The 25,635-nt window shown below is 43.9% G+C and overlaps 1 protein-coding gene across 2 annotated transcripts in view; it reads left to right on the forward strand.

Moving 5' to 3' along the window:
• Positions 1-22,141, forward strand: part of RPP40 (ribonuclease P/MRP subunit p40) — a 384,234-nt gene extending 362,093 nt beyond the window's left edge. For both annotated transcript variants that reach the window (XM_069217495.1, XM_069217502.1), the window contains exon 8: positions 21,258-22,141. In XM_069217495.1, the coding sequence (XP_069073596.1) occupies positions 21,258-21,456 (199 nt within the window). In that variant the 3' untranslated portion in view covers positions 21,457-22,141. The remainder of the gene's footprint in view (positions 1-21,257) is intronic.
• Positions 22,142-25,635: the final 3,494 nt, after the last annotated feature.

Raw genomic sequence — 25,635 nt, forward strand, 5'->3', positions numbered from 1 at the left:
CTCACTAGCTGATGCCACCTTCCTCGACGACTGCAAACACGCTGAGGTCAACCCCCTCCTCAAGAAACCCTTGGTTGACCCCCCGACCTAGAAAAACTTCAGGCCCATCTCCCTACTTCTGTTTCCTGCAAAAGTCATAGAAAAAGCAGTCAACAGCCAACTCACCACGTCTTTAGAAAGCCACAACATCCTTGACATCTCCCATCCCAGGTTCAGGTCAAACCACAGCACCGAAACAGCCCTCCTGTCATCAATAGGCGACATCCGCTTCCTTCTGGACAAGGGTGAGACGGTAGCACTCATCCTACTTGACCTCTCGGCAGCGTTCGACACAGTCTCCCATCACACCCTGATAAGAAGACTCCACGAAGCCGGCATTTTAGACAAGGCCCTCAACTGGATCCATCCTTCCTCTCTGGCAGAACGAGTGAGACTTGCCCCCTTCCTCGCATGACGCACACCCACCACCTGCGGAGTGCCCCAAGGATCCTCCCTCAGCCCCACACTGTTCAACGTCTAGATAGCCCCACTAGCCAACATCGTCAGAAGCTATGGAATAAACATCATCTCCTACGCTGACAACACCTAACTGATCCTCCCCAGCGAACCAGACAAGGCCAGACACAATGCCCACAAGGGCATGAAGGCAGTCGCTAACTGGATGAGATATAGCTGCCTTCAACTCAACTCAAACAAGACGAGGTACTCATCCTGTGCCCTCAATCCAACGCATGGAGCGACTCCTGGTGGTTACCCACCCTCGGAAACCCACCTTTCCCCGCCAGCCAAGCCCGTAACCTCTGAATTATCCTGGACCCTGACCTCAGCAGGCAGTCGGCCTACTCTTAAAAAGACGAAACTTAAATGTTTATTTTTTTTTCTTTTAAAACACATCCTGTTTTCCTTTAAGGAAAATGGGCTGCATTTAAAAAAAAAAAAAAAAAAAAAAAAAATTAACAATTGCTTTATTTAAAAGCATTCACAGATATGGTGGTCCGCTGACCCCAGCAGTCCACCATCCCTGTGATGGCAGCAATTCCCAATAGGTCACAAATGGTAACCTACCTCATTAATATGCATGAGGTATGTTTCTGTACGACCCATTAGGAATTTCACATGAAACTCAAGAGTTTCATATATTAGGAATTCTGACTTCCTAATTGTGATTTGGGGTTAATCGCAATTAGGAAATCCTAATGTTAGTACATCCAGCCCTTAGTTCTTAGGTTTCGCCTGCACAACGCTTGCGAAATACCTTGTGATAAAAAAAAATCTTAAAAGAGGCTTGCAACCCAGCCAATACTTATCTTTATTTTCCATTTGTTGGTTCCAACATTGCTTCAGTTTACTTGCTTATGATTGTTCAGCACGCCTTCTATCTCTGCTTTGCCTCTCCATGCCGTGGTGTGGAGCTTGGCCCAAGTACAGCTTCTGGACATTGGCTAGTGGCCAGCGTCCTTCCAGTGGCTATGCTCTTTGAAGGTACTTCTTAAAATTTACTTTGAAGCAGTCCATACAAGTGTATCTGCAGGTGTCTTCTCTCCTCCCTGGCGTGTAACCCACCACCTCCCGCTGTTGGTTTTAACAACATCCCCCTCGCTGCGTTTAACTCCCTGCCTCCTCCATTCTGCTCTCTCCACGAAGCACGTATACATAAAGAGAAATATACTAGTTTAAGATGGTCGTCAATTCGTCAAAGGGAACAAGGGAAGGGAAAGAAACACCAGTCCTCATCCACTCCCTTAATTATTCAATTTTCATGCAGAGAAGTGCTTTATAATTGGAATCCAACTGTGGGGTAAGATGACATTTCTCACTTGAACAAGGGCTCGCCACTTAATTGAAGCAAAATGGGGCACGAGAAAGGCTCTGCTGTGTTATTGAAAGACTGAGGAGACTACCACCTTCACATGAGGATGCAGAGCAGCTGTATTTCTGCACTTCACGCCATGGAACTTTGGTCTCAGCCGCTTTGTGGCTGCTCCTAGCATTGCAGGCAGACTGAGAAAGAAGAGCTTCAGGACACTTCCTTACAGGCAGGTACTTTAGAAAGGCAAGTAGGGCTTGGGCTGAGTCAGTCATGTGTCTTCCAATGCCATTGCTTCAGGGGTAATTGCAGGGTTTGAGAAAATGTCTCTCATTGTGTGAAGTAAGGATAGAAAGGGCTGCAGCGAAGGAGTAGGGGGAGACATAATTATCTTATTTTCCTGTAGGCTGGTGGAGCTGGGAAAATGTACTCACACATGCTAACCTTCCTGCAATGGTTGATGCACCGGGAACAATGTTGGGTGTCCAGCTTCAGTGACTCATCCAGCAAATTACAGAGAGGTGCTGAGTTTTGTTTCTCTCTGAGCTTCATCCCCCCAGTGTGTTTCAGCCACTTATTTTCTCATGTTAAAATGTGGGGCAGCGTATCCCTACTAGGTACCACTCATCTAATTACACCACTCTACTAATGAGCCCATTACTGGTCATTGGACTTTTGTGGTAGCTGTTAGGTATAATAATAAGCTGCACCGTACATTTTTGTTAATCACAAGTTAACTTCTATACAAGACAATGTTGAGAGTTTAGGATAGTTTGCATAGGTATTCAGAAATAGAGTAATAGGTTTTATTAGTCAACAGAATGTACAGAACAATTGCATGTAGCGTGTCCTGAATCAGTCCATCTTCTTTTCGTCTCAGTCTATTTGACAAAAACTCCCTGTTCTCATAATGAATACAGTAGCAGTTTGGTCTAGTCCCATTGAGGAAGCCTTGGAAAATACAGTCAAGAATTTCAAATAGTAATTCTTTATTCTAGCTCTAAAACAGCTCTCACACTATCAGCTCCATAAGCTTCAGCTATCACATTACTCTGCAACAGTCTATACAGCTCTAACTAGCAATAGTCAGAAAGCTGCTCTACAGAAAAGCTATATAGCTAAAATGACTAAAATGGAATGCCCAAACATCAGGAACCCAATCAGCTCTCTCTCGTATCAGCCTCGCTCTGCATTGGTAACCCCTTACTCTTTCCCTCGAACACCTCTTACAACAATTCATTAGTTCCAGTCATTAGCAATTTATTATAAATGTAATTCATTCTTTGCATGTTGAGGCTTCTAGAACACACTTGTTGTTCACGTTCAGAGAGGAATTGGAAACATCATCGCAGTGTCCCATGTGTACCTTGCTTCTGAAATAATAAAGTACATGCATGAATGCAGTTGACACTTCCTTTCTCATAGCTTCCACACTGGCGGGCCATTCATAAAATAAGCAATTTAGTATATATTTTGCACCAGTCAGCGCATTCTGATGCACATAGGTAGGCCAAAGTATACATAATACTGGTTCCATTGTTTAAGGCAGAAGAGGTTTTGTAACAAGCATAGGCCATGCAAAGGTTAAAAGCAAAACATTTGTTTTGCAAAGAATGTGTTAACATTAACAGTTATCAACAAGTCAGGCAGCATAGGTCATACAGAGCTTAAAAGAAGTTTGTGACTAGGAAAAGCAACTGCAGTTAGGCCTATCTTCATCCTCTCGTTTAGTAATTCCATATTAATATTTTTATTGAAAGCTTTAGCAAATGTCTTTCAGACATGTTACACAGCAGTGCTAGCTGCTATGCATCACGATTTAAAGTTAAATAAAAGCACAGTGACACAGTCAGAGTAGTCCATGACAAAACAAATAGATTTCGCAGTGGCAAAATCTCTTGGCTTTACCAGGGCTTATTTATATTATGTTCTGAAGTCTTATATCTGTGTTTTTGTTTTAGTTGTTTCATATTGCTAACTCCCTTCTCCCACCTGTTGCTCAGTACAAGTCTGGAGCTCAAGCCATGATAAGCAAGTGTTAATTGCACCCCCTTCATAGCACAGAAATTGTAACCCAGGGCTATTACAGACACCACTCACCATCTGTAATGTGGGGGAGAGGTGGCCACACTGTTCCGGCTATGCTCTTCAAATTGGTACATGGCTCCAGGTGTTTTCACATTTGTAGCCTGTAGTCTGATAAAATTATTCTTTCTTCTGTGTTTATTTCTTCCTGAGATTTTTAGGGTGAATAGTAGATAATGTGACTGGGCATCGTAAATGTCAAGTGTAAACTTGATTCTGCACTTAAGCGGGACTGAATGCAGTTTTCTCAGTACTGGAGTAATGGAATCAATTCTTCTGGTGACTGACACCAGTCCAGCCAGCAGTTACAGTACAGTGTGTGGACTTGGTAACTCCATTGAGGGACTTTTCCTGCCTTTACTGACAGGTTCAGGTTCACTTTTTCTTAAATTTTTTAGACCTTGGCCTTTGCTTGCTAATTCAGATTCAGTATCTGTGGTCTTGGCTGTCACCCCTTCAGCTCTGCGATGTACAACTCTATGTGGCCCCCATACATTTCAACATCTACATTTTACACGTATAAGCTTTTATCAGTATGTTTAAGATACTTGTAAAGCAATATGTGGACAGCAGTCCATTTTCCTTCAACATTCATATATTGCTGTCTGATATTTGCCCAACTGAGTCCCTGAACTGACGTAACTCCATAACCATAGTCATGCAGGCATATATGCCCACTGCTTTGGATGTCTCCCATACAGTGCCCACATTTTCCAAGGATCCCTGGTTGTCTTTAAAGAAAGTAACCAACTCCATTACCAGTCTTCCATTTAAACTTGGTGTCTGGTAGTGCCCCACATCTTAATCTCCACAATTTGATACCCAAACCTACATTCTCAGCATGCATTGACACACTTTCAACTGTTTCTTCCTTGTGTTTGGCCTGGGATACTATGAGCCTGGCCTCATTCTTTGGTGCCCACTGCTTTCACAAATACTTTCACCAGGGTTTTTCCACTCATGGGTGGGGCGGATGATGAATTTTACATCCTTATGCATCCCATTTGTAAGAGAAGCATTGGAGTTATGTGGAATAAGGTCTTATGCAATAAGGATGCTTTATGCATTGATGGCAGCTGGTTCCAGTGGGATCCAAACAAGCAACACCATTCTGTAGTCCTATGGGTCTCCGCTTTTCAAGTATGTCCTGGATTGGTCGGGTTGCAGAATGCTGGCAGACTCTGGGCTCACATACTGCAGCCAGGCACCATTGCAGTAGTCCAACTTTCCCAGCATTTCTGACTCCCTTGTCTTGGTTGCAGCTTTGGGAAATACATGGGATGGTAGGACTTCTGCTATTAACTATCCATTTTTGCAGCAGTGTCCACAAAACTCACTTTGGCAGAAACATCCTCACTTCACATGGCATTATGTATAAACTAGATTTCTGAATGGTAAGAATAACCCCTCTCTATAAACTCAAGAGTCTTGGGTACATTTATAACATGCATAGCTTCACGTTATACCCAGCTTCAATTCATTTTCATTGTCAATTGATGCATGGTCAGTACACAATAAACAATCATTGCCAGATACGGCTCACCATTGGCTTAGGGTAGTTGCAGGTTTTTGGATAAACTGAAAAAGCTATATATGTGTGAAAGAAATTGATTCTCACATCAAATGAGAAGTATGAAAATGTTTTTTTTTAAAGAAAAGAAAAAGAAACTTTGAATCACAAATTCAGCCGACAAGGGACTTCCCAGGCTCTCTAAGAGCATAAATGCCAAAGCACATGCATAGAATGCAAATTTATGTTTTCATACACAGTGCTCCAATGGAGATTTTGTGACATAACCGAAACAAAGACCTATGTAGGTGCAGAAGTTGAAATTGTGCAATACAACATATTTGACAGTCAAACTGGTACAAAAATGTAAACTTTTCAGTACTGAAAAATTTCAAACATTCTAATCTACGGTGCCAGGCATAAGAGTGAGGCTTTATGTTTCAGAGACGGGCAAAACTTAGTATCCTCGAGCAAGAAATTAATTTGGCTGCTTCAATTACAGTTATACTTAGGCAAAAGTTGTGTAATTCCCAAATGCTTCCCTTTTGTACTATTTACATTGTCATTTTCAAAGTGTATGAATTAAATCAATTATCATATGTCTGTTTATTTTGTGAGACATATTAAAATATTCAGGTGAAACATACATTTTTTGTTAACATTCTCATAAATTTTTGATAGTGTAAGTGGGAAAGAAGGCTGAAATTAGTTTCTGGGAAGGCAGTTAGAAGACTGTTTCTGGTAAGGAGGTTGATAGAATATATGAAAACTCTTACGAATTCATAGAGGAAGTTAAGTACAATAAAAAGTATCAGAACTATTTATGTTATCTTTCTTCCCAGTCCCCCACAGGGGCCTTTCATACTACATCCATCAAGACTAAAAACATCATTATTGTTGTTTAATTCATTGACACAATCACAGAGGTGACCAATCTGGTCATATTTACTCAATAAAACATTTGGAATGAATAATCAACATTCATATCCTACAACGTCACAAACTCCACTCTTGACAGTCAGGACAAATTAAATGGCCATTACGTTTTGCTAAAGAACAGTTTTGAGCTCCTAATTGGTTGGAAATTAACTTTAACGCTATATAGTTGGAATTTTCAACGTCTTTTAAAACCTTAGCCACAGTTTGAACTTCACGTACTTCAGGGATTTTTTAGCCCTATCCTGTATGTTGTGAACCGGACAGCCAAGAAACTGGCATGCTCGGTTAATTTTCTGGGCAATGTTTTCCAGTGCGGGGGCTTAGCAGGGATATGCTATATGGCAGGGTGAGTCATATAATAAGATCCAGACCAGTCCTTTGGTTAGCCATCTATAAGCCCAAACATTGGTGGTCATTACAACCTCAGCGCTCTTTTTGAAAGACCGCTGAGGGACCGCCGTGCTGAAGACTGCCAATGCAGGCGGTTTTCCACTCGGCGAATTATGACTGCTGGCAGCCCTCCGTCCTTTTTCAGCATGGTGGTGTTCTGGTGACGGGGTGCTGGCGGCGGAGCAGCCCCCATGGATCCCGTCCCCTCCTGGAGGATCAACGGACCAGGTAAGTTGATCGTCCGTTGGGGGGAGGGGTGGGTGATGTTGTGTGCGTGCTTGGAGGTGTGCATGTGAGTATGTAGAGGGGGGTGTGAGTGCGTGTATGCATGCGGGGGTGTAGTGTGTTCAGTAATGTGTGCATGTCTGTATGTATGGATGTGTGCGTGTATGTCTGTATGTGGGTGTGCGTGTATGACTGTGTGTGTGTGTGTGTCTGTTGGCATGTTTGTTGGTATGTGTGCGGGTATGTGTGTTGGTGGTGTATGCATGCGTGTACGGTGTGTGTCTGTGTAGCAATGTTGGGGGTAGGGGTGGGGAGGGGGGTCCTGCCACCTTTGGGGGGTAGCAGGGAGGTAGGGCATGTGGGGGGAGGACTCAGGGGTGCAGGAGACCCCTATCAGTGCCAGGGAAGGAATTCCCTAGCACTGATAGTGCCAACCCCATGAAATCCATGGCGGTCAGCTGGGTCGTGATACAGCCGGCGGTCTTGTGATGGCCGCCGAGCTGGAGACCCAAGTCTCCAGCCCAGCGGTCGTAATGGAGAAGTGCCGGATGACCATGGCGGTAACCGCCATGGTCATTCAATTTTTTTTTCCGCCAGCCTGTTGGCGGAAATACCGCCACTTCTCCGCCGACCGCCAGGGTCATAATGAGGGCCATTGTTTCTACGTCACTGGGGTGGATTAAGGACTCTTAAAGAAAGTTTGAAATGATAAACATCAAGCTGGACAACAGATCAAACTTCAAGAAATCCATCACAATCACTGTGGCATACGTAGATGCTGCCATTTTGAATTTCAGAAGTCATTTCAGGGGCATCAAATGCAAAACCACAAGGTGATGAATGGAATGCTTGAAATAATCTCAGCCAGTGGCAATTGCTTGTGGCCGAATCCCAGCACATACTTTTTTTGCCCATCATGCCACATTAGTTTGGACCCAGCAATATGCAAATCAGTCTTGAGAACTGCGAGGCCAAGTCCCGAGTGATTTCCAGAGGCTGAGATTAAGTCAAGCATTCCATCCATCACCTTGTTGCATTTGCAGCCCTAAGTGGGATGAATATTCCCAGACGTGGGTCTCGTGCTTGCCATGCCACCTGATTCAGGCTAGCCTGGCTTATGAGGGGTGATTCCCCAAAACCGGTCCATGATGCTAGTTCCTGGTGCAGAGAAGCCTTGGTCTGGCATTTCAGGCTGGACTGTTCCCATGGGGAGGAGGGTAAAGACTGATTTGCATGTGGCTTGGCCCAAACTGGAATGACATGGTTAGCAAGTATACAATGGATTTAGACCCAGGTGTCTGACTGGGGTGGAAGGTTTGACATTGTTCAGCATTCCATCCATCATCTGTTCTTTTTGCATGTCAGCAAGATGAATAGCAGGGGAATGCAGTGTCCTGATTACAGTAGTCATCCACCCTGAAGGGTACAGGGATAGTAGCACAACCCCTCAGACAAACGTGGTCACAAATCCAGAAGGTCTCATTTGGCATTGCCCTAAGAAATGAAAAAAGGTGTTCACATTGTACAAGGATCTCTGATCTTGAGGGTGGATATCAGGCAGGTTGTTGTTGCACTCCAGGAGCCCACTACCATATTCCTTTGAGCAATGCTACATAAAGAGTGAAAGTACACAGCTTGGACCTGAGAACAGAAGCTGCAGAGAAAGCAGATAAGTTGTATGCAGTGCTGGAGGGTAAGGGCTTCACCTAAGTATAAATCAAGAGAAACTGGGGACACAGGGATTTGATAGAAGCTGCAGGGGTCAGCTTACCGCAGTCCCATATGCTCCTAGATTATGTCTCGGCATTGCTGCAGTTGACCAGAGTGCCAAGGTAGGGGTGTCAGGCCCCCTCAGACATTTCTTGCACAAATCTTAGCTATTTTATTTCTCAAAGTGGGGACACACTACTTTCCCTGAACATATGGAGTGGTAAGCACAGTGACATTGTTCTTTGATCCATAAAGCTGTGCACAACTGTTGCACTACAGTAGACACAAAATGAGCGCCCTTCTCATGCCTTCCCCAAGAGGGTCGCCAATCTAGGAATTACATCCGTACTCAGCCGTTTTGCAGCTGTAATTGCTTGAGTGTGGTGCAAAGATAGGCTTTAATCCATAGGGAAAACATACAGACTAACAAGACATATGAACAGAAACAACATTTAGGCATTTGAATGAAGTTTATCTGGATGTGGGCGAATGGGCCCAGTCTATTTGGATAGGCATCAGGGGTAATTTTGGTTCCCTTCCTAGTATTGTGGACTTGATAGGTGGCACAGGAGTGGCAATACTGTTGGTCAACAGAAGTTAAAATTGGAGCAAGCCAGTGGGTACTTGAAGCACAGATCATGCCACATCTGATGATGTAGGTAATGCAGTGGAATAGTTGAGTGAGGCATATTGGGAGGCACTAAATATGGCAGCAGTCTTTCTAGCTGGAAGAATGCAGATATGGGTAAGAGCAACCAATCTGGCAACTTGAACAGAGTGTAGTGTGAGGTAAACATTGTCTTTCCATAACTTCATACAGAGTACATATGGTCGAAAGGCCCCCTAATGATCCACAGTCTATTGAGAACTAAGTCAATATCTACACCTCCCAAAATTAATATTATATCATGGAATGTTGCAGGAATTAAGTCAAAGTTGGACGACCCGGATTGGGTAAGCCTTGTTAATAAACAAGATATCTGTCTTCTTCAGGAAACTTGGTCTGCAGAACAGCTATCCATACAAGGCTTTACAACCTATTTTTTGACTGCCCAACCTGCCTCTGGTGGCTTTGGAAGACAGATAGGAGGGTTAATGATTCTATTGAATAATAGGCTAGAATGTGACCACTCCATGATAAAGATTAATTCCTATGATCTGCTGGGTGTCCAACTCATATTCCGACCTGGATTCAGGATGATAGTTCTGAATACTTATGCAAGATCCGTTCTCCGTGGGTCAGAATCAATTGTTCTCACCCAGCTGACGGACTATATAGAGCTTTTGGACCCTTCAGATCTTCTGATTATAGCAGGTGATTTTAATTGTTCTTTTGTGTTGGACAACACCATCAGCAATCTGACTACTGAGGAGGACGAATATTGGGGTATTCCCCAATCTAAGGAAACTGCGTTTTTGCCCGCTTCCCGTGTTGCATCTCAGTTGTCTTCCCTTTGTCTGAAATATGGCCTGAGAGAATGTAATGGCCGCACTAAATCTGACTCAGAGCGAGCCATCACTTTCAAGCGAGGGCTTTCCTTTAGTACTATTGATTATGTTCTGGTGGATATTAGGCTATGGTCAAGTTCACTGGACATGGAAATCTTACCTCGCTTGGATAGCGATCATAATCCTCTGTGCCTTGTACTGACCAACCATGCATTTTTAAGAGTCCAGCACACTACGACCACTAACGTCCCACTCCCTTATTTGAATCATAGACGTTCTCGGGTCTGCTGGCCAAAGGTGGAATCCAACCCGTACTTGATTGGGGAAATATATTCATCATTTTTAAAACTCTTTGCAGATTATGAGGAACAAGAAGCCTCTGATATTCCCATTATGGCTATCCACAATAAATTGGTGGATTCCCTACAGGGTATCTTCTATAGGGAAATCCCTTCCAAATCGAGACCTGTTGACACCCCTCGTAGGAATTGGTATAATCAGGATTGTGTGCGAGCAAGATCTAATTTAAATGAGGCTGTAAAAAACTCTACCCAAGTGGCCATTAAAGAGGCCCGACGTAGGTATGTTAATGCCCTGAAACAAGCAAAAAAAGACTGGGATAATGAGATATGGCAGAAGCTGCTTGCAGCAGTCAAATACAAAGATGATAGTTCCTTCTGGCGGCTGTTGACCTCTAGTTTGAAAAGGGGCAATGATGACATTGGTATGTATATACAGCCCGAAAGATGGGTGTCCTATTTTTCTGGAATTTATGCTCTGCCTGCACCACAATCTCTGGAGGACCCTGGATATGATGAGTGTTGGGCTGTTAACAAGACCTCAACTGAGAGCATTGTTTTTACTTTAGCCGAAACAACAGCTGCAATTAATTCTTTGAGGCCAGCCAAAGCCCCTGGTCCAGATAAGATCCCAGGGGACCTGTTCAAATCAGAACCAAAGATATGGGCATGGTACATCAATGTATTGTCTAATGCCATAGCAGCTGGTAGCCCTATTCCAGATTCCTGGCGTGGCGCAGAAATAATACCGATTCACAAAAAGGTGATGTAGGTTCACCTGTAAACTATCGACCAATCAGCCTAATTGATATCCTTCAGAAGATGTTTGCTAAGCAGGTCCTAGATAGGCTTACCGATTGGATCCAAGACAACCAAATTTTATCCCCCTTACAGGCCGGTTTTCGGCCTAAAACTAACACCATGGACCAAGTCTTCAGGCTGTCATTACTATTTTGGAAGTATGTCACCCTATCTAAGCAAAAACTTTATGATGCTTTCGTAGATCTAAGATCTGCATTCGATTTAGTCCCAAGAGAGAAACTATGGGGAGTATTAAATAAAATCAGTATCCCAGGAAATCTAGTGCATTTGATTCAAAGATTACATGAAAAAACATTTGCACAAGTCAGATGGGGTAAGCAGGGGGAACTCACCGACAAAATAGATATTAAGAGAGGAGTACGCCAGGGCTGTGTTCTTGCCCCAACGCTATTTACATTGTTTATCAACGAGGTGGTGCAAGTCGTTACCAACTGCCAAAATGATGCTCCATCCTTGAACAACCATAAAATTCCAATTTTGCTATTTGCTGATGATTCCCTCCTGATCTCCAGAACTCCTATGGGTCTCCAGGTACTTGTGGATAAGTTTAGTTCGTTTTGTGGCGACTATGGACTTGAACTCAACCATAGTAAAACTAAATTTATGACCCTGGGTTGTGGCCCCACTAAGAGATATTCAATTTTTCATAATGGTACTCCCCTAGGTATGGTAAGCTCCATAGATTATTTGGGGGTGAGAATTAGCAACAATCTGCATTGGGGGGCCCAAATCGAAAAAAGTTTAGCTATTCTGGCGCAGAGATCTGGGGCCATTTTACGCTTTCACAAGTCTACCTCTGAGAGAGTGATTACTCCAACTATTAAAATTTACCAAGCAAAGGCACAGAGCGCTGCGGTCTACGGGTCTGAAATTTGGGGGTCCTCGAACACTGGCAAGCTTGCAGTGGGGGAAAACAACTTTGTAAGGTCAACTTTGGCCTGTCCTCGCAATACCCCACTGCTGCCTATGTTCTGGGACCTTGGCCTTTCACGCATCTCTGATGTAATTGCCCTACGACCATTGCTTTTCTGGGTCCGTGTATGGACCACCCCAGAGCTATCCACATACAAGGAGTCTATTCAAGACATTCTAGACAGACCAAATGTACTTACCATTCCCTGGTTTAGCCACATCTCAAAATGGTTCCACAGATTGGGTCTTAGTGAGTTTTGGAGTCATCCAGAAAGTATAAGGAAGGATCAGAAGAATCATTTGAAAATTGTTTACTGGATATATGTCAGGGAAAACTACCTGCTGTGTTCAACACACGGCAGATTGACTTCACAATTTTTTGATTTTAAATGGTACCCGTATCTGGAACCATTTATGGATACAATTCTTGACCCATTAAGTAAGAGTCTATATATTCAGTTCAGATATGGTTGTCTGCCTCTTAAATCCTATGGCAGCACACGGAGTGCGACCCCAAGTCCTGATACTTGTCCGAGTTGTAATCAAATTTCTGAATCTATTGTACATTTTATGTTTATATGCCCTGCTTATTTGATTGCGCGACGGAAGTGGTTACGACCTGTGTGCAGTAATATGGGGGTAAGACATTGTATTGTTGCCTTAAGGATCATGATGAGGGAAACTTCTCTCCCTCTATCTTGTGCGGTTAGTAAGTATATTGTAGCTGCTTGGCATATACGTACTAAATTTCTGGGGAAATAATGATGATGAGGACCAAATTAAAAAAAAAAAAAAAGTGTTTTAGTTGCTAAAATTTTAACTATACACATAGACTGAAATAAAACCCTATGTTTATTTAAATGTTAGGTATTAGGGGGTTAGGTGCTTTTTCTAAGGAAAATAATTTTATGTGTTTTAAGGTTGAAATACATGTTTTTATCTTATTCTTATCCTTTTTAACTTAATTTATATTTCCTTTTTCATTCAATTGTTGGTTGTTTTGCTTTTAGGGTTGAAAGTAACCGAATAAAGCTATTTGTTGATGATGATGATGATCCACAGTCATTTCTGAGACATGATCAACTTCTAGACAGTAGCTTTGAAGTGCAAGGAATTCCTTGCCTTTCCTGCCATGGCTTCAAACTGGTAAAAGTGACAATACAGGGCTGTTGGCTCTCTAGGAGGACTACACAAGCCCAACTACTGACTACATCCAGTCATGTGGCCAGAGACAGAGTGCAGGCACGAAATTGCTTAGTCATAAAAAGGGCAACTTTCTAAACGTGGCATTTTCAAAATTGCAATTTAAAGTCTGACTTCACCATAAGTAAAGATTTAAAATTATGATAAGAGACACCAGACTTGAAGGAGTTATCTCTTCTCAGTTGAACATTGGTTTTATAAAATGAAATAAGGTAACTGCAGTATTGTATTATCTTGTGGAAGATATTGGCTTTGCCATAGTGAAAAAACGAATCTAAGAGGCTTTTTTTTCTACCACGACATGTAAACCTCAAAAGTACATGTTCTACTTTTAAATACATTGCACCCTGCTCTCTGGGCAATCCGGGGCCTACGCTATGGGTGACATATGTATTTAAAAGGAAGGTTTGGTTTGGCAAAATGTTTATTTTACTAGGCCAAACTGGCAGCCTAAACTGCACACACATCATCTGCAGTGGCAAGTCTGAAACATGCTTGAAGGGCTACTTGAGTGGGTGGCACCAGTGCTTAATTTGTTAATAAAAATTTGCAATTAAATGTGCGAGCACAGTATAATCCTCAGGACTCTTAAATACATTTACAGCCACTCCCAGCCCCTTCAGCTCACTCTGGCAGCTTTCTACTCTCTACCTTTGTGATGCTTTTTCATTTTTCTCTTCCTCCGTCTTTCCCATATGTGTCTTTTGCTTGCAGTAAATGCTTGAGGCAGAACAATAAGCGCTGGCCCTCAAAAATAAGTGCCGTTGCTCATCTCCTGAAACAATAAGCACAAATTAAGCACTGGGTGGCACACTCAGTGCTGCAGGACCACTAGTAGCATTTAATGTACAGGCCCTGGGCATATATAGTGCACTTTGCTGGGGACTTATAAGTAAATTAAATATGCCAGTTGAGTATAAGTCAGTATTACCATGTTTTCAGGTGAGAGCACATGCCCCTAAGAAGTGGTTAGCAGTGGTAAAGTGCTCAGAGTTCTAAAGTCAACCAAATCAAATTCAGCAAAAATGTGGAGGAGAACGATAAAAAGTTTGGGGATGACCCTACAAAAAGGGCCAGGCCCAACAGTGGGTTTTCTTTGGTTTCTACTATAAACGTGTCTCTTTCCCATATCTCAATGAAATCATTGCCGCTGGCATAAAGAACCTTTATCTCAACAGGCAACAAAAACATGTATTTCAATTGTGTGTCTGATTTTCGATTTAACCTCCTCATAAGAGTCCTTATCTTTGGAACATTTTCATGTAATCCAGAAAACTGTATAGTTCATTGCCCTCATATTGTATCAGGCACGTCATCTTCCTCAATATTTTTAGGATGGCATCTATAACTCTATAGGTCAGAACCCTTGCAATCAGCGCTGTCTGAATCCCTGCAAGTGGTTTACTACTTGAAGCTCTATCTTCTTTCATTTTTTATACATTTCTTTATTCTGATTTTCATAATACAGCAAAAAATTATAATAAAGTACGAAGTACCCTACAAAGTACCTCACTATAACAAAAGAACTAGACTAAATATGATCCCAATAAGTAATAATCAGATCATAGGAAAGGCTAGAGAGGAATAGAAAAGAAGAATAAACTGCAATAAGAAACAGGTGAACCCTCATCCTTAGCCAGCAGAGTTTAAGCAATACCCAAGGTAACACCCCCATGTAAAACATACTCCCACCAGAGAAACATATAAAGCCCCAAATGAGTCATACCAGACTGTAATCCTAAAATGAAAGCACTCCAAACTCTATCTCAATTAAATGGATAAAAGAAGTAGTCCCATGCCAAAGGAAAATAGTCAATTATCACAAAGATTCAAAAAAGGATCCCAAACCTCATCAGAAACTTGGATTTCAACCTGAACCTTTTAAATTCATCATTTATACATAGCCAGCATATGAAGCTCAGCTCACCGTTCTTGATGTGTGGGCACCTGTGCCGTACGCCAGTGTCTCAAAATACAGATCTTGGCCAACATAAGGACCATCCATATCTTTCTACATTAATGGGAAGTCGTATTATCCAAATCAACAGTCATGTAATAGAACCATTTTGTTTGACTCCTCAAAAGGGATAAAAATAGTTGCACTTAGTGTATCTAATGCAGGACATGACTAAAGTAAGTCATACAGATGACATGCTATGCTAGAACACCTCCACAAATCTGCATTGGGAAGTAGATGAGCTTTATACAATTTGTAAGGACACCAGTACCAATTATGTAGAATTTTTAAGATAAGCAAACTTTGAGCGCACTTCTCTGAGAGAGCAACCTTGGTACTCTAAGATTTCCTTCCAGTTGCCTTCTGAGTATACCACTCCTGTCAGTAGGATTTAGCCGCAAAACAAGTATTACGTGAGTATAAATTGTCAATAATAATTTGTTACATATTAGACACACCTACCCTGAAAGAGCCCCACAAGCTAAGGTAGTCCACAATTGGCGAAGGTGAGAGATGAATGGGATCTCACCCTAGATTACCTCTCAAATAATGCCGCACTTGCCATTACTTTCAGATGTGTGATTAGTTCCCCGTTCTTCCCACAGAGCCCATCTGACTGGCTGTCGATCTACAGTAATTCCCTCATTGTTCCAAAGTGGCGCTTCCTTATGAACTGTGCTATCCACTCTCAAGGGATGGGGCGATCTCTCCAAGCGGCCCACATAGCCCTTATGCTCAGAGGACAAAGCAGGGCTGCTAAGACATGAGTATTGTACAAGATACCTAAACCCACAGGAGTCTTAGCAATATTCCACTCCCATTCCACCCAATGTGGCTGATCAGCAATAGGAGCCAACAGATAAGCCAGCTGCAATAAATGTTGAGCCAAACAGTAAAGCCCCATGTCAGGAAGCCAAAGGCCGCCTCATCTGGAATCCGCATGCAACCTTGACGATTTAAGTTGTGGTTTCCTGCCTGTGTCCTTTCAACTGTGAACAGAAGCAATAAGTTGTCAGAGTTGGAGACTTGTTTCTGCTAGCTTTCAATGCATTCTTCCGTATTTGTCTCTCTGGGTCCAAGTAATGTGTTGACTGTATCATCCAGAGCATCTGTCTGACTTCAATTGTTGTCCTTTTTTTCTGAAACAATCACATCTATTTCAGTAACCCATCTGTAAGTCTTGGCCATCAAACCTAGCTTTAATCCCATGCTCCATCCCTATGTGAATTGATGGTCCGAAATCATTATTGCTTTCTGGCAGGCTAGGTGCCCAGGTAGATACCAGGGCACTTAGCCTGCCACTTGCCTGTGGCTTCTAGTTCCTGCTTGTTCCAGCCTGATCCATTTACCTCCATTTGACCAAGTGACACCACCACTGCCCTGGTTTTCCCGCTCACAGTTCTTCCCATCAACAGAAACCCTGCCCACTCCAGGACGTACTAATGCAGGCCGCAGTGCGACTGCACTAGTAGGCACCTGGGTACCTAGTCTGCCACTTGCTTGTAGCCTCCAGTTCTTGCTTGTTCCAGCCTGATGCAGTTGCCGATGACTGACCAAGTGACACCACCACTGCCTGTGTTTTCCCACTCTGGTTTTCCTGCTCACCGTTGTTGTCACCAACAGAAGTCCTGCCCACCCACAGGACCTACATAATGCAGGCCTTAGCATGTTTGCGCCAAAGGAATGCCAAAGGCAAGCCCGTCTGTACCTTGACCACACCCAGCACCGCAACCCCTGGCCCTCCCTTCACCTGCAGATACAACACTGCTGAGCACCATACCCTAAACACTGCAACAGAAACTGCCACCACAACTACCCACATTCCACGTTTGGACCTTTCACCTGCACCCACTGCCACTTCACCTGCCACAGCATACACACCAGCCCACTGACCTGCTGCACCCCGAACACACCACAGACACCACCTGAATAAAAATACCAACTCTCATGTGCCCTTCTCAACACACATTTACTATGCAAACACACCATCTACATTTGAGACCTTATCTCCACCCTCACCCCGATGGACTTTTCCTCACTGAGACCTGGCTAAACCCCGCTTCTGCACCCGACATCATCACCACTATACCCGAAGGATGCAAGATCACCCACTGCAACTGCATGAACAAACTTGGCACAGGAATCATCATTGTACACAAGGAATCAACCAATGCACATCCACAAATGACTACATCACCCCAGCCCTGGAACACCTGAAATGTTGACTCCAAACAGCCAGCAAAAACCTCCATCATCCACTTCAGCATCACCAGCTCAAAGACCTCCACCCCCAGTCTGTCCAGCGCTCAAAGGACACATGGATTAATGCCCTCAGCTTCACTAACCCATGTCATCCAACAACCTAGGCCAGAACGTCAAACTTCAACAGTTGGATCACCAGCTACGCCAACAGTGTCATTCCTATCGGCAATAACACCCACAAAAGGTCTACCAAGCAGGCTAGCTGGTACTCTGAAGAGTTCACAACCACTCAACAACACTGTAAACGACTGGTAAGGAGATGGTACCCCAGCACGTACATGACTGACAAGACCGCCTTGAAGACAGCCATCAACCTCTACCACAGACATTTGAGAGAATGGAGTCAAAAAGGGACTTATCCTCATGCATCGAATCAAGCTCCATTAACAGCAAAGAACTCTTCAACATTGTCAAAGAATTCTCAAACCCCTCAGCTTCAACAAACAATATTGCCCCCTCAGAGAGACTCTGTAGTAAGCTTCTTCTAAAACAAGATTGCCAACATCTACAGAAACCTCAAACCCCAGCCCAAGGCCACCGACTTATTCAAGCAACACAACAACCCCGCTACCACCACAGACACCCGATTAACCAAATAGAGCCAGCTGGCCCCACAGAACACCGCCTCCATCATGAACTTGGTCCACGTGAGGGTCCCAACGACCGTTGCATTCACCACATCTTCAACCTCGGCAAAGCCAGAATCAGCCACGTACTCACCACTTTGTTGAACATCTCAATAGCCACGGCCCCCTTCCCAGAGGATTGGAAACATGCAGGTCAACTCCCTAGAAAAGAAACCACCGGCAGACCCCAGCAAGCTCAACTACTACTATCTACTGACTGATCTCCCCGGTCCCCTTCTCAGCCAAAATATTTGAGAGAATCGAGTTAAAAAGGTTTTAGCTTCATGCACTAAAGAAACCACCAGCAGACCCCAGAAAACTTAACTACTGACTGATTTCCCTGGTCCCGTTCCCAGCCAAAGTCTAAGAAAAAGCCATCAACCAACAACTTTCCTCACGCCTGGAATGGAACCTCCTACTCGACTCCTTCCAATCCGGATTCCGCAGCAACCACACCACGGAGACAGCCCTCATCGTAGTTACTGACGACATCAGAGCCCTACTAGTCTGAGAAGAGACTGCCACTCTGATCTTTCTGGACCTCTCGGCAGCCTTCAATATGGTCTCCAACCATACACTCAACACAAGACTGATAGGCATTCAAGGAGCAGCTCTCAGATGTATCACTTCTTTCCTCACTGGAAGAACACAAAATGTCCACCTTCACCTCCAAACCCACAGAAGTCATCTGTGGAATACCTTAAGGATCCTTGCTCAGTCCCACCTTCTTCATCACTTATTGACACATAATCAAAACCAACAGACTCAACATCGTAGCCTACGCCAATGACACAACCCATCCTTTTCCTCTCCGAAGAAACCACCAAGACGAACCTCCACAACTGCATGACAGACGTTGCCACCTGGATAAAGGACAACTGCCTGGAGCTCAGCACAGACAGTACAGAGGTACTGATCTTTGGGAACAAAAGCTCCCTATAGGTTGCATAATGGTGGCCCTCAGAAGTCTGACCTACTTCTCCCCTCCAATGACCACGCTAGGAAGCTAGGCATCACTCTGGGCAACAAGCTAACCATGACGACTCTGGTCAACTCCATCTCCTCCTTCTGTTTCTTCATCCTTCTCATGCTTCATAATATATTCATATGGCTACTGCAAAGCTCAAAACACACCATCACCCAGTCCCTCATCTCCAGCTGACTGAGCTACAGCAACGCTCTCTATGCAGGGATCGCAGCTCACTTCTCCCACTACAGAACCCTTCAGCCAGATTTGTCCTGGATCTCCCTAGATGAACCCACATAACCCCCTACCTCCGTGAACTCAACTGGCTCATGCACAGAAAAGATGCCAGTTCAAGCTCCTGACCCACGCATACAAGGCCCTACACAACTGTGGACCTGCTTACTTGAACCTCAACCTGAACTTCCATGAGCCCACCAGACACCGCAGCTTCCCTTTCTCTAACTCTCACCCCCGCATCCAGTGTAGCAGATGCAGAGGTCACTCTTTCTGCTACCTAGCAACGAAGACATGGAATGAGCTACCCTTTCATCTGCGGACCACCCCATCTCTTCCAGAGTTCCAAAAGTCCCTGAAGACCTGGCTATTCAGCTAATCAACTGGACCATGCCAGCACCTGGATACCCTCACAGGTGACAAGAAGCGCTCTACAAACCTACTGATTGATTGATTGATTGATTGTTGGCCGTGGATGCTTTTGGGCTTTCAGGTTCTGGACTTGTAATTAATCACATCCATCACCCATGTTTGCATTCTTTTTACGTTGAGAAAAACTATCCAACTTTGATTTCTGTCCAGGGTGTTTTTTAAAACTCCATGTAGGTTGTTAATGATACTTTTTTTTTTTGAGGCTTCAAGAGTATGAGGATGTTTGCACTGTGGTTAGCTAAAAACAAGATTATAACTAGGATGCGTTTCCATGACCAGTAATCATGACAGATGTTGATAATTTCGACTATAGCTTTATTGTAAAGGCCCATTGTTATTGCTTGTTTCTATGCCATGTTAAGGGTGCACAAGGTTATTTGTTGCAGTTTGCAAATTACCTGGTGCTAGTTTGGCGAATCCTTGGCTCTTTCTCCCATTTAGCATCTGTCTATAGTACTTAAACCAGTAGATGTTGAAAATCCTGTATCTAGGGTTGTATTAGGCAACTGCACAGTTACACCAGGGGTGAAGTAGATGTCCCCTGGTTGACAACTCCCAAGGTGCGCAATCTTTTTCACCCTAGGGGCACCCTGCATCTGTTCCCATCAAGTCTGTAGCACAACAGCGACATGTACCACCTACAAACAGGCTCAGTCTACCCCACCCCTTCCCTGATGTTAATAGAGAGCATTCCATGTTGAAGCTTAAGTTTATGGCCCAAGCTCGGAGGGTGTGGGCACCGTCGCTTATGCAGCAGTGAGCACTGAGATTCTCTTGGTGTTCATCACCACTTTTCGGGTAGGTTTCAGTGTGTTTCTGGCAGTCCATGCTCGCTCAGAGTTAAATCCTCACAGACTGGGAGTCTCCAAGGGGTTTGCTGGGAGTTTTCCTGACTTTTGAGCCTAGAATAGTTTAATCCTTATGATTAAACTTTTTTCATGATATAAAGCATCTTGTAAAATGTAAGTTGGATTGTTGTGTTTAGTTACGTCTTCAGCACTAATCAGCAACACATGGTCACATTAAGTAGAAGTTGCTACCTGTAGCTACTCTTGTGCTGGTAGTCCTTCCTTCCTCATCGCAATTCGCCTATCAGTTAAGCTCTCTGTACACATAATGAGTTGAATAGAGAGATGGGACTGAGTAAATATCCTGGCGTCACATTGAACGGGACAGCGGGCGAGCCAAGTCTATATCTGGGCCCAAAATTACGAAAGTTTATGTTGTGAAGAAATGTCTTTAGATCATCTGACTTTGTCAATCCCTGATCCCCTTAAACAGCTGTACTCAATCACGTGGTCTGATTAAGCTACAGATTTTGAGAAATTACTTTGTTTCTAACCCTTAAAAATGAACATTCTCTGTGTTTTCTTTGTCCAGAAAGCCTCCATTGCTTTATTAGTAATTGTGTTTTTCCTTATATTACAGCCTCTATTTTGAAGAACCAAAGTTGTCTCAGTGGCTGACCTTGACTGTGCATGGCTTTGCTGATAGTCCGGTATCCTGGAGAGAAAATGAACACGGTTTTTTTAAGGGAGGAGAGAATTTGTACACTTTTGTCATTTTTAATAATCAGGACTATTGGCTTCTGATGGCCGTGGGCACGAATGATGACTGCCCTCCTTGACATGTCTGTGACCGGAAGCTTGTTTGCAATCCACCTCCTAAAAGCGTTACGCCTTGGGATAATTTTACCTTTCCTTCTATGTTTTTTTACAGTCAACGGTGGCATCTTATCTGCCAGACTGGCCCTCTGAGGCAAGCATTTGTGTAACCATATCATATAAAAGTAGATGTGTGTCATATGTCTTAGCATCTTTGCTCCACAAGCAACGTATTCGCGCTGTAGTTTCAGGAGATCCACAATGAATGCCTTTACATACGGTAAATATGAATAGAAATTGTTTACATAGTTATTCTGAACATCTGGCATGACTGTGGCCTTCATGAATCATTGCTGTACACCATTGCTCCACAGGATAAAGACACCTTTCTAACTTGGTTACTAATATTCTTCAGACCGATATGCTCCAGGGATAATCCCTATGTGATTTCTTTCAGTGCGATGTAAGTAAGATACTACAGATACCATTCTGGCCTTGCTCCTATGAAACTTCGTCTTACCCTTTGAAATACATCAAGCCAACTCCGAAAAAGCATAGTAAGGCATGCTCTATCAGGTTCCACAAGCTTTTTCAGATACATTGGTGTCTGTTGCTAAATTAAAAAAAATTAGGTCGAATGACCAGTCTTGTAAATATTGCTTCGGTATCTATGTTTGCTTACAATAAAGAAGTGTGCTGTTTGCCTAATCGTTACTTCACGTTTCTTTTTCTGCAGACTCTACATGCCTCTGACATGTTTCCTTGTAATTTGGAAACATGCTGAAGCGTATCATACTTATTTGTTGAAATTTATACACACATAGGAGCAAAATGAACGTTTAAATTCACTTCAGTCACAAAATGCACTAAAATCAGATTGTGGTGGCTTATATTCGTGAACAGATTTGATTAACACCGTAGATATATATATATATATATATATATATTTTATATATATATTTATATATATGTTCGGTGGCATGTGTAGCTGCAGATACACATGCTATGCACAGTTCCTGCCATCTAGTGTTGGGCTCGGAGTGTTACAAGTTGTTTTTCTTCGAAAAAGTATTTTCGAGTCACGGGACTGAGTGGCTCCTCCTTTTCGGCTCCATTGCGCATGGGCATCAACTCCATCTTAGATTGTTTGTTTTCTTTTCGCCATCGGGTTCGGACGTGTTCCTCTTCACTCCGGCTGTTCGATTTGGAAAACTTCTAAAATCACCAAAATCTTCGGTACCGGCGGACACACACCTTCGGTTGCCCAACCTGGGCCTGGTTGGCCCGACCGTAAGAAGCATCGAAGCCTCATGGACCAGACCCCGTTCCGATTCTGCCCTCGGTGCCACGCAAAGTATCCCTACACAGATCAACATCAGGTCTGTAATCTGTGTTTGTCACCAGATCACCGAGAGGATACTTTTTTTTTTTTTTTTTAAATATATTTTATTACTTTTTAACTTGTCAGTGACATTGTTATATTGAGTACCCCAACAAATTCTACAGCTCCCCCCTTTCATGCATTTGTATTAACGCCATCTTATTTTAGGCTGTTAGTTCTCGCTTAAGCTAAACAAAAGAAAAAATTATGTCTCTTGTACACAAAGATTTATGTTCCGAATGCTGAGGCCAGATCGGATTCAGAGTCTGAGGTAGTTGTATCAACTTCAGGGGCAGGGATATCGGAAGTCTTAAGGCTTTCCAGTGTTTCGTCCCAATGCAAGGCATTGTCTCTGGGTCTCCGTCCCTGTAGTGCCTCCTATAGTAGTATATCACTTTCTATTTCCGCCGACTTTTCAAAGGCGTTTTGCCATCTGGTTACCTGAGGGCCCGTGGGGGACTTCGAGTGTGCGGTGATTTCTCTTCTGGCGAGGACCAAGGCTAGGTCAATAAATCTGTTGGAGGTTTTGAGAGCAGAGGGTCGTGGAAAGTCCCCCAGCAGAGCCACCACTGGGGAGAAGTTCAAAACTCTGTTGGTACAGGAGTAGAGTTTTCGGGATATTTCTGCCCAGTAGGAACTAATTTGAGGACAGCTCCATAGCATGTGTCATAGCCCTGCTGCCGGTTCGGCACACCTGGGGCAGCCTATGTCATTGGTGTTGTAGATTTTTTAAATAATTTTCGGGGTTAGATAGGCCCTATGATAGATATATAGATTTATTAGCTTGAATCTTGCGTTCCTGGACACTGAGTAAATATGGGACGTGATCTGTGCCCATTGAGTTTCTTCAAGAACGATATCTAGTTCTGTTTGCCATTTGATTTGAGTTGTAGTTGCCCAGCCCAATAATATAACTCTAGATCTGGGGCGGCTAACCCCCCCTTCCGCAGTGGGTCTTTGGAGGGAGTGCAGGGCACCGAGAGGATACTTGTGAGGCCTGCAGGTCCTTCCGTTCCAAGAAGACCTTGAGTGATCGAAGGGCGAGAAGGCTACAAATGGCCTCCAATAGCACAGAACACCTCAACACGGAAGATGATCCACACTGCCATCTCCGTTCAAGGATCTGATTCGGACGAATCCGACGTCGACCGACCACCGACAGCAGGCCAGCACGTGAGTATGCCTGCCCCGACACAGACCAAGACCAAACATAAGGCCACGGGGACGCCACTGCCGGGAGGCCATGGCTCCACCCAGAAAAAATCAAGCGGTGACCAAGCAACACCTTTGGCACCGAAAAAGGCCACACCGCATCAAAGTATTCGGACTCAAGTCGAGACATAGTCTCTGAAAAAATTCGACACCGATCGGTCGAGTCAAGATCTTGAAAGTGTCTTTCCGAACCAAGACCTACTATCACCCTGGGCATTTCGGTACTGAGAAAAAAAACGGCTTTGGAGCCGAAAAAACATTCATATACTGAGGAACATGGACTTTCTAAACAGCTTAAAGAAAGCCATAGATTTGATGAAGAACTTCAACAAATGGAGGAATTTGAAGATACAGACAGGCGGGATACAGATCCACAAAGATACTGGCAAGATCCTCACGGTACCTCCCCTCAAACGTAAAAGAAAGCTGGCTTTCCAAGGACGTTTGGACACTGATCATCCAAAGGCTAAAGTGACAAGAGAGCAATCTCCGCCACGCCAGTTTTCCCCAGCACATATTCCTCCTCATTCTCCTCAAAGAACTGTTTCTCCACCTGCTACACCTACTGCACGGTCACCCACACACACTGTGCAGTCACATCAGGACTCAGACCCGTGGGATCTTTATGATGACCCTGTGTCAGACAACAGCCCAGAGTGCTATCCGTCTAAACCCTCTCCACCTGAAGATAGCACCTCCTACACACAGGTTTTGGCTTGGACTGCAGCTTTCCACAATGTAAGCATGCACACCGAACCACTAGAGGACGACTTTCTTTTTAATACATTGTCCTCAACACACACAACATACCAAAGTCTACCCATGCTCCCAGGTATGCTCAAACATGCCCAACAGATTTTTCAGGAGCCAGTTAAGGGAAGGGCCATAACCCCAAGGGTAGAAAAGAAGTATAAACCACCACCTTCTGACCCTGTACTTATCACGCAACAGCGGCCCCCAGATTCGGAAGTGGTCAGCGCGGGGAGGAAAAGGGCCAACTCGCAGTCCTCTGGAGATGCACCCCCTCCAGATATAGAAAGTAAAAAGTTTGATGCGGCAGGAAAGAGGGTAGCGTCACAAGCAGCCAATCAGTGGCGCATAGCGAACTCACAGGCCCTCCTCGCAAGAAATGATAGGGCTCATTGGGATGAGATGAAGGACATTATTCAACATCTTCCCAAAGAATGCCAAAAAAGAGCTGAGCAGGTAGTAGAGGAGGAACAAGCAATAACGAATAACCAGATACGGTCTGCGTTAGATTCAGCTGATACAGCCGCAAGAACAATAAATACAGCAGTTACCATTAGACGCCATGCATGGCTCAGATCATCAGGTTGTAAACCTGGGATTCAACAGGCGGTCGTCAACATGCCATTCAACCAACAACAGTTATTCGGCACACAGGTGGACACAGCTATAGAAAAAATTAAAAAGGATACTGACACAGCCAAAGCGATGGGCGCACTTTACTCATCCCAATACAGAGGGACATTTAGGAAGCCGCAGTATAGAGGGGGTTTCATGCCACAGCCATCAGAAACATCCACCTCACAAACAAAGCCCTCATACCAATCATAGTATCAAAGACGGGGGTTTTGAGGGTCCTTCA

Source organism: Pleurodeles waltl, chromosome 2_1, assembly GCF_031143425.1.
Source record: "Pleurodeles waltl isolate 20211129_DDA chromosome 2_1, aPleWal1.hap1.20221129, whole genome shotgun sequence".
In the NCBI taxonomy this organism is placed as follows: Eukaryota; Metazoa; Chordata; class Amphibia; order Caudata; family Salamandridae; genus Pleurodeles; species Pleurodeles waltl.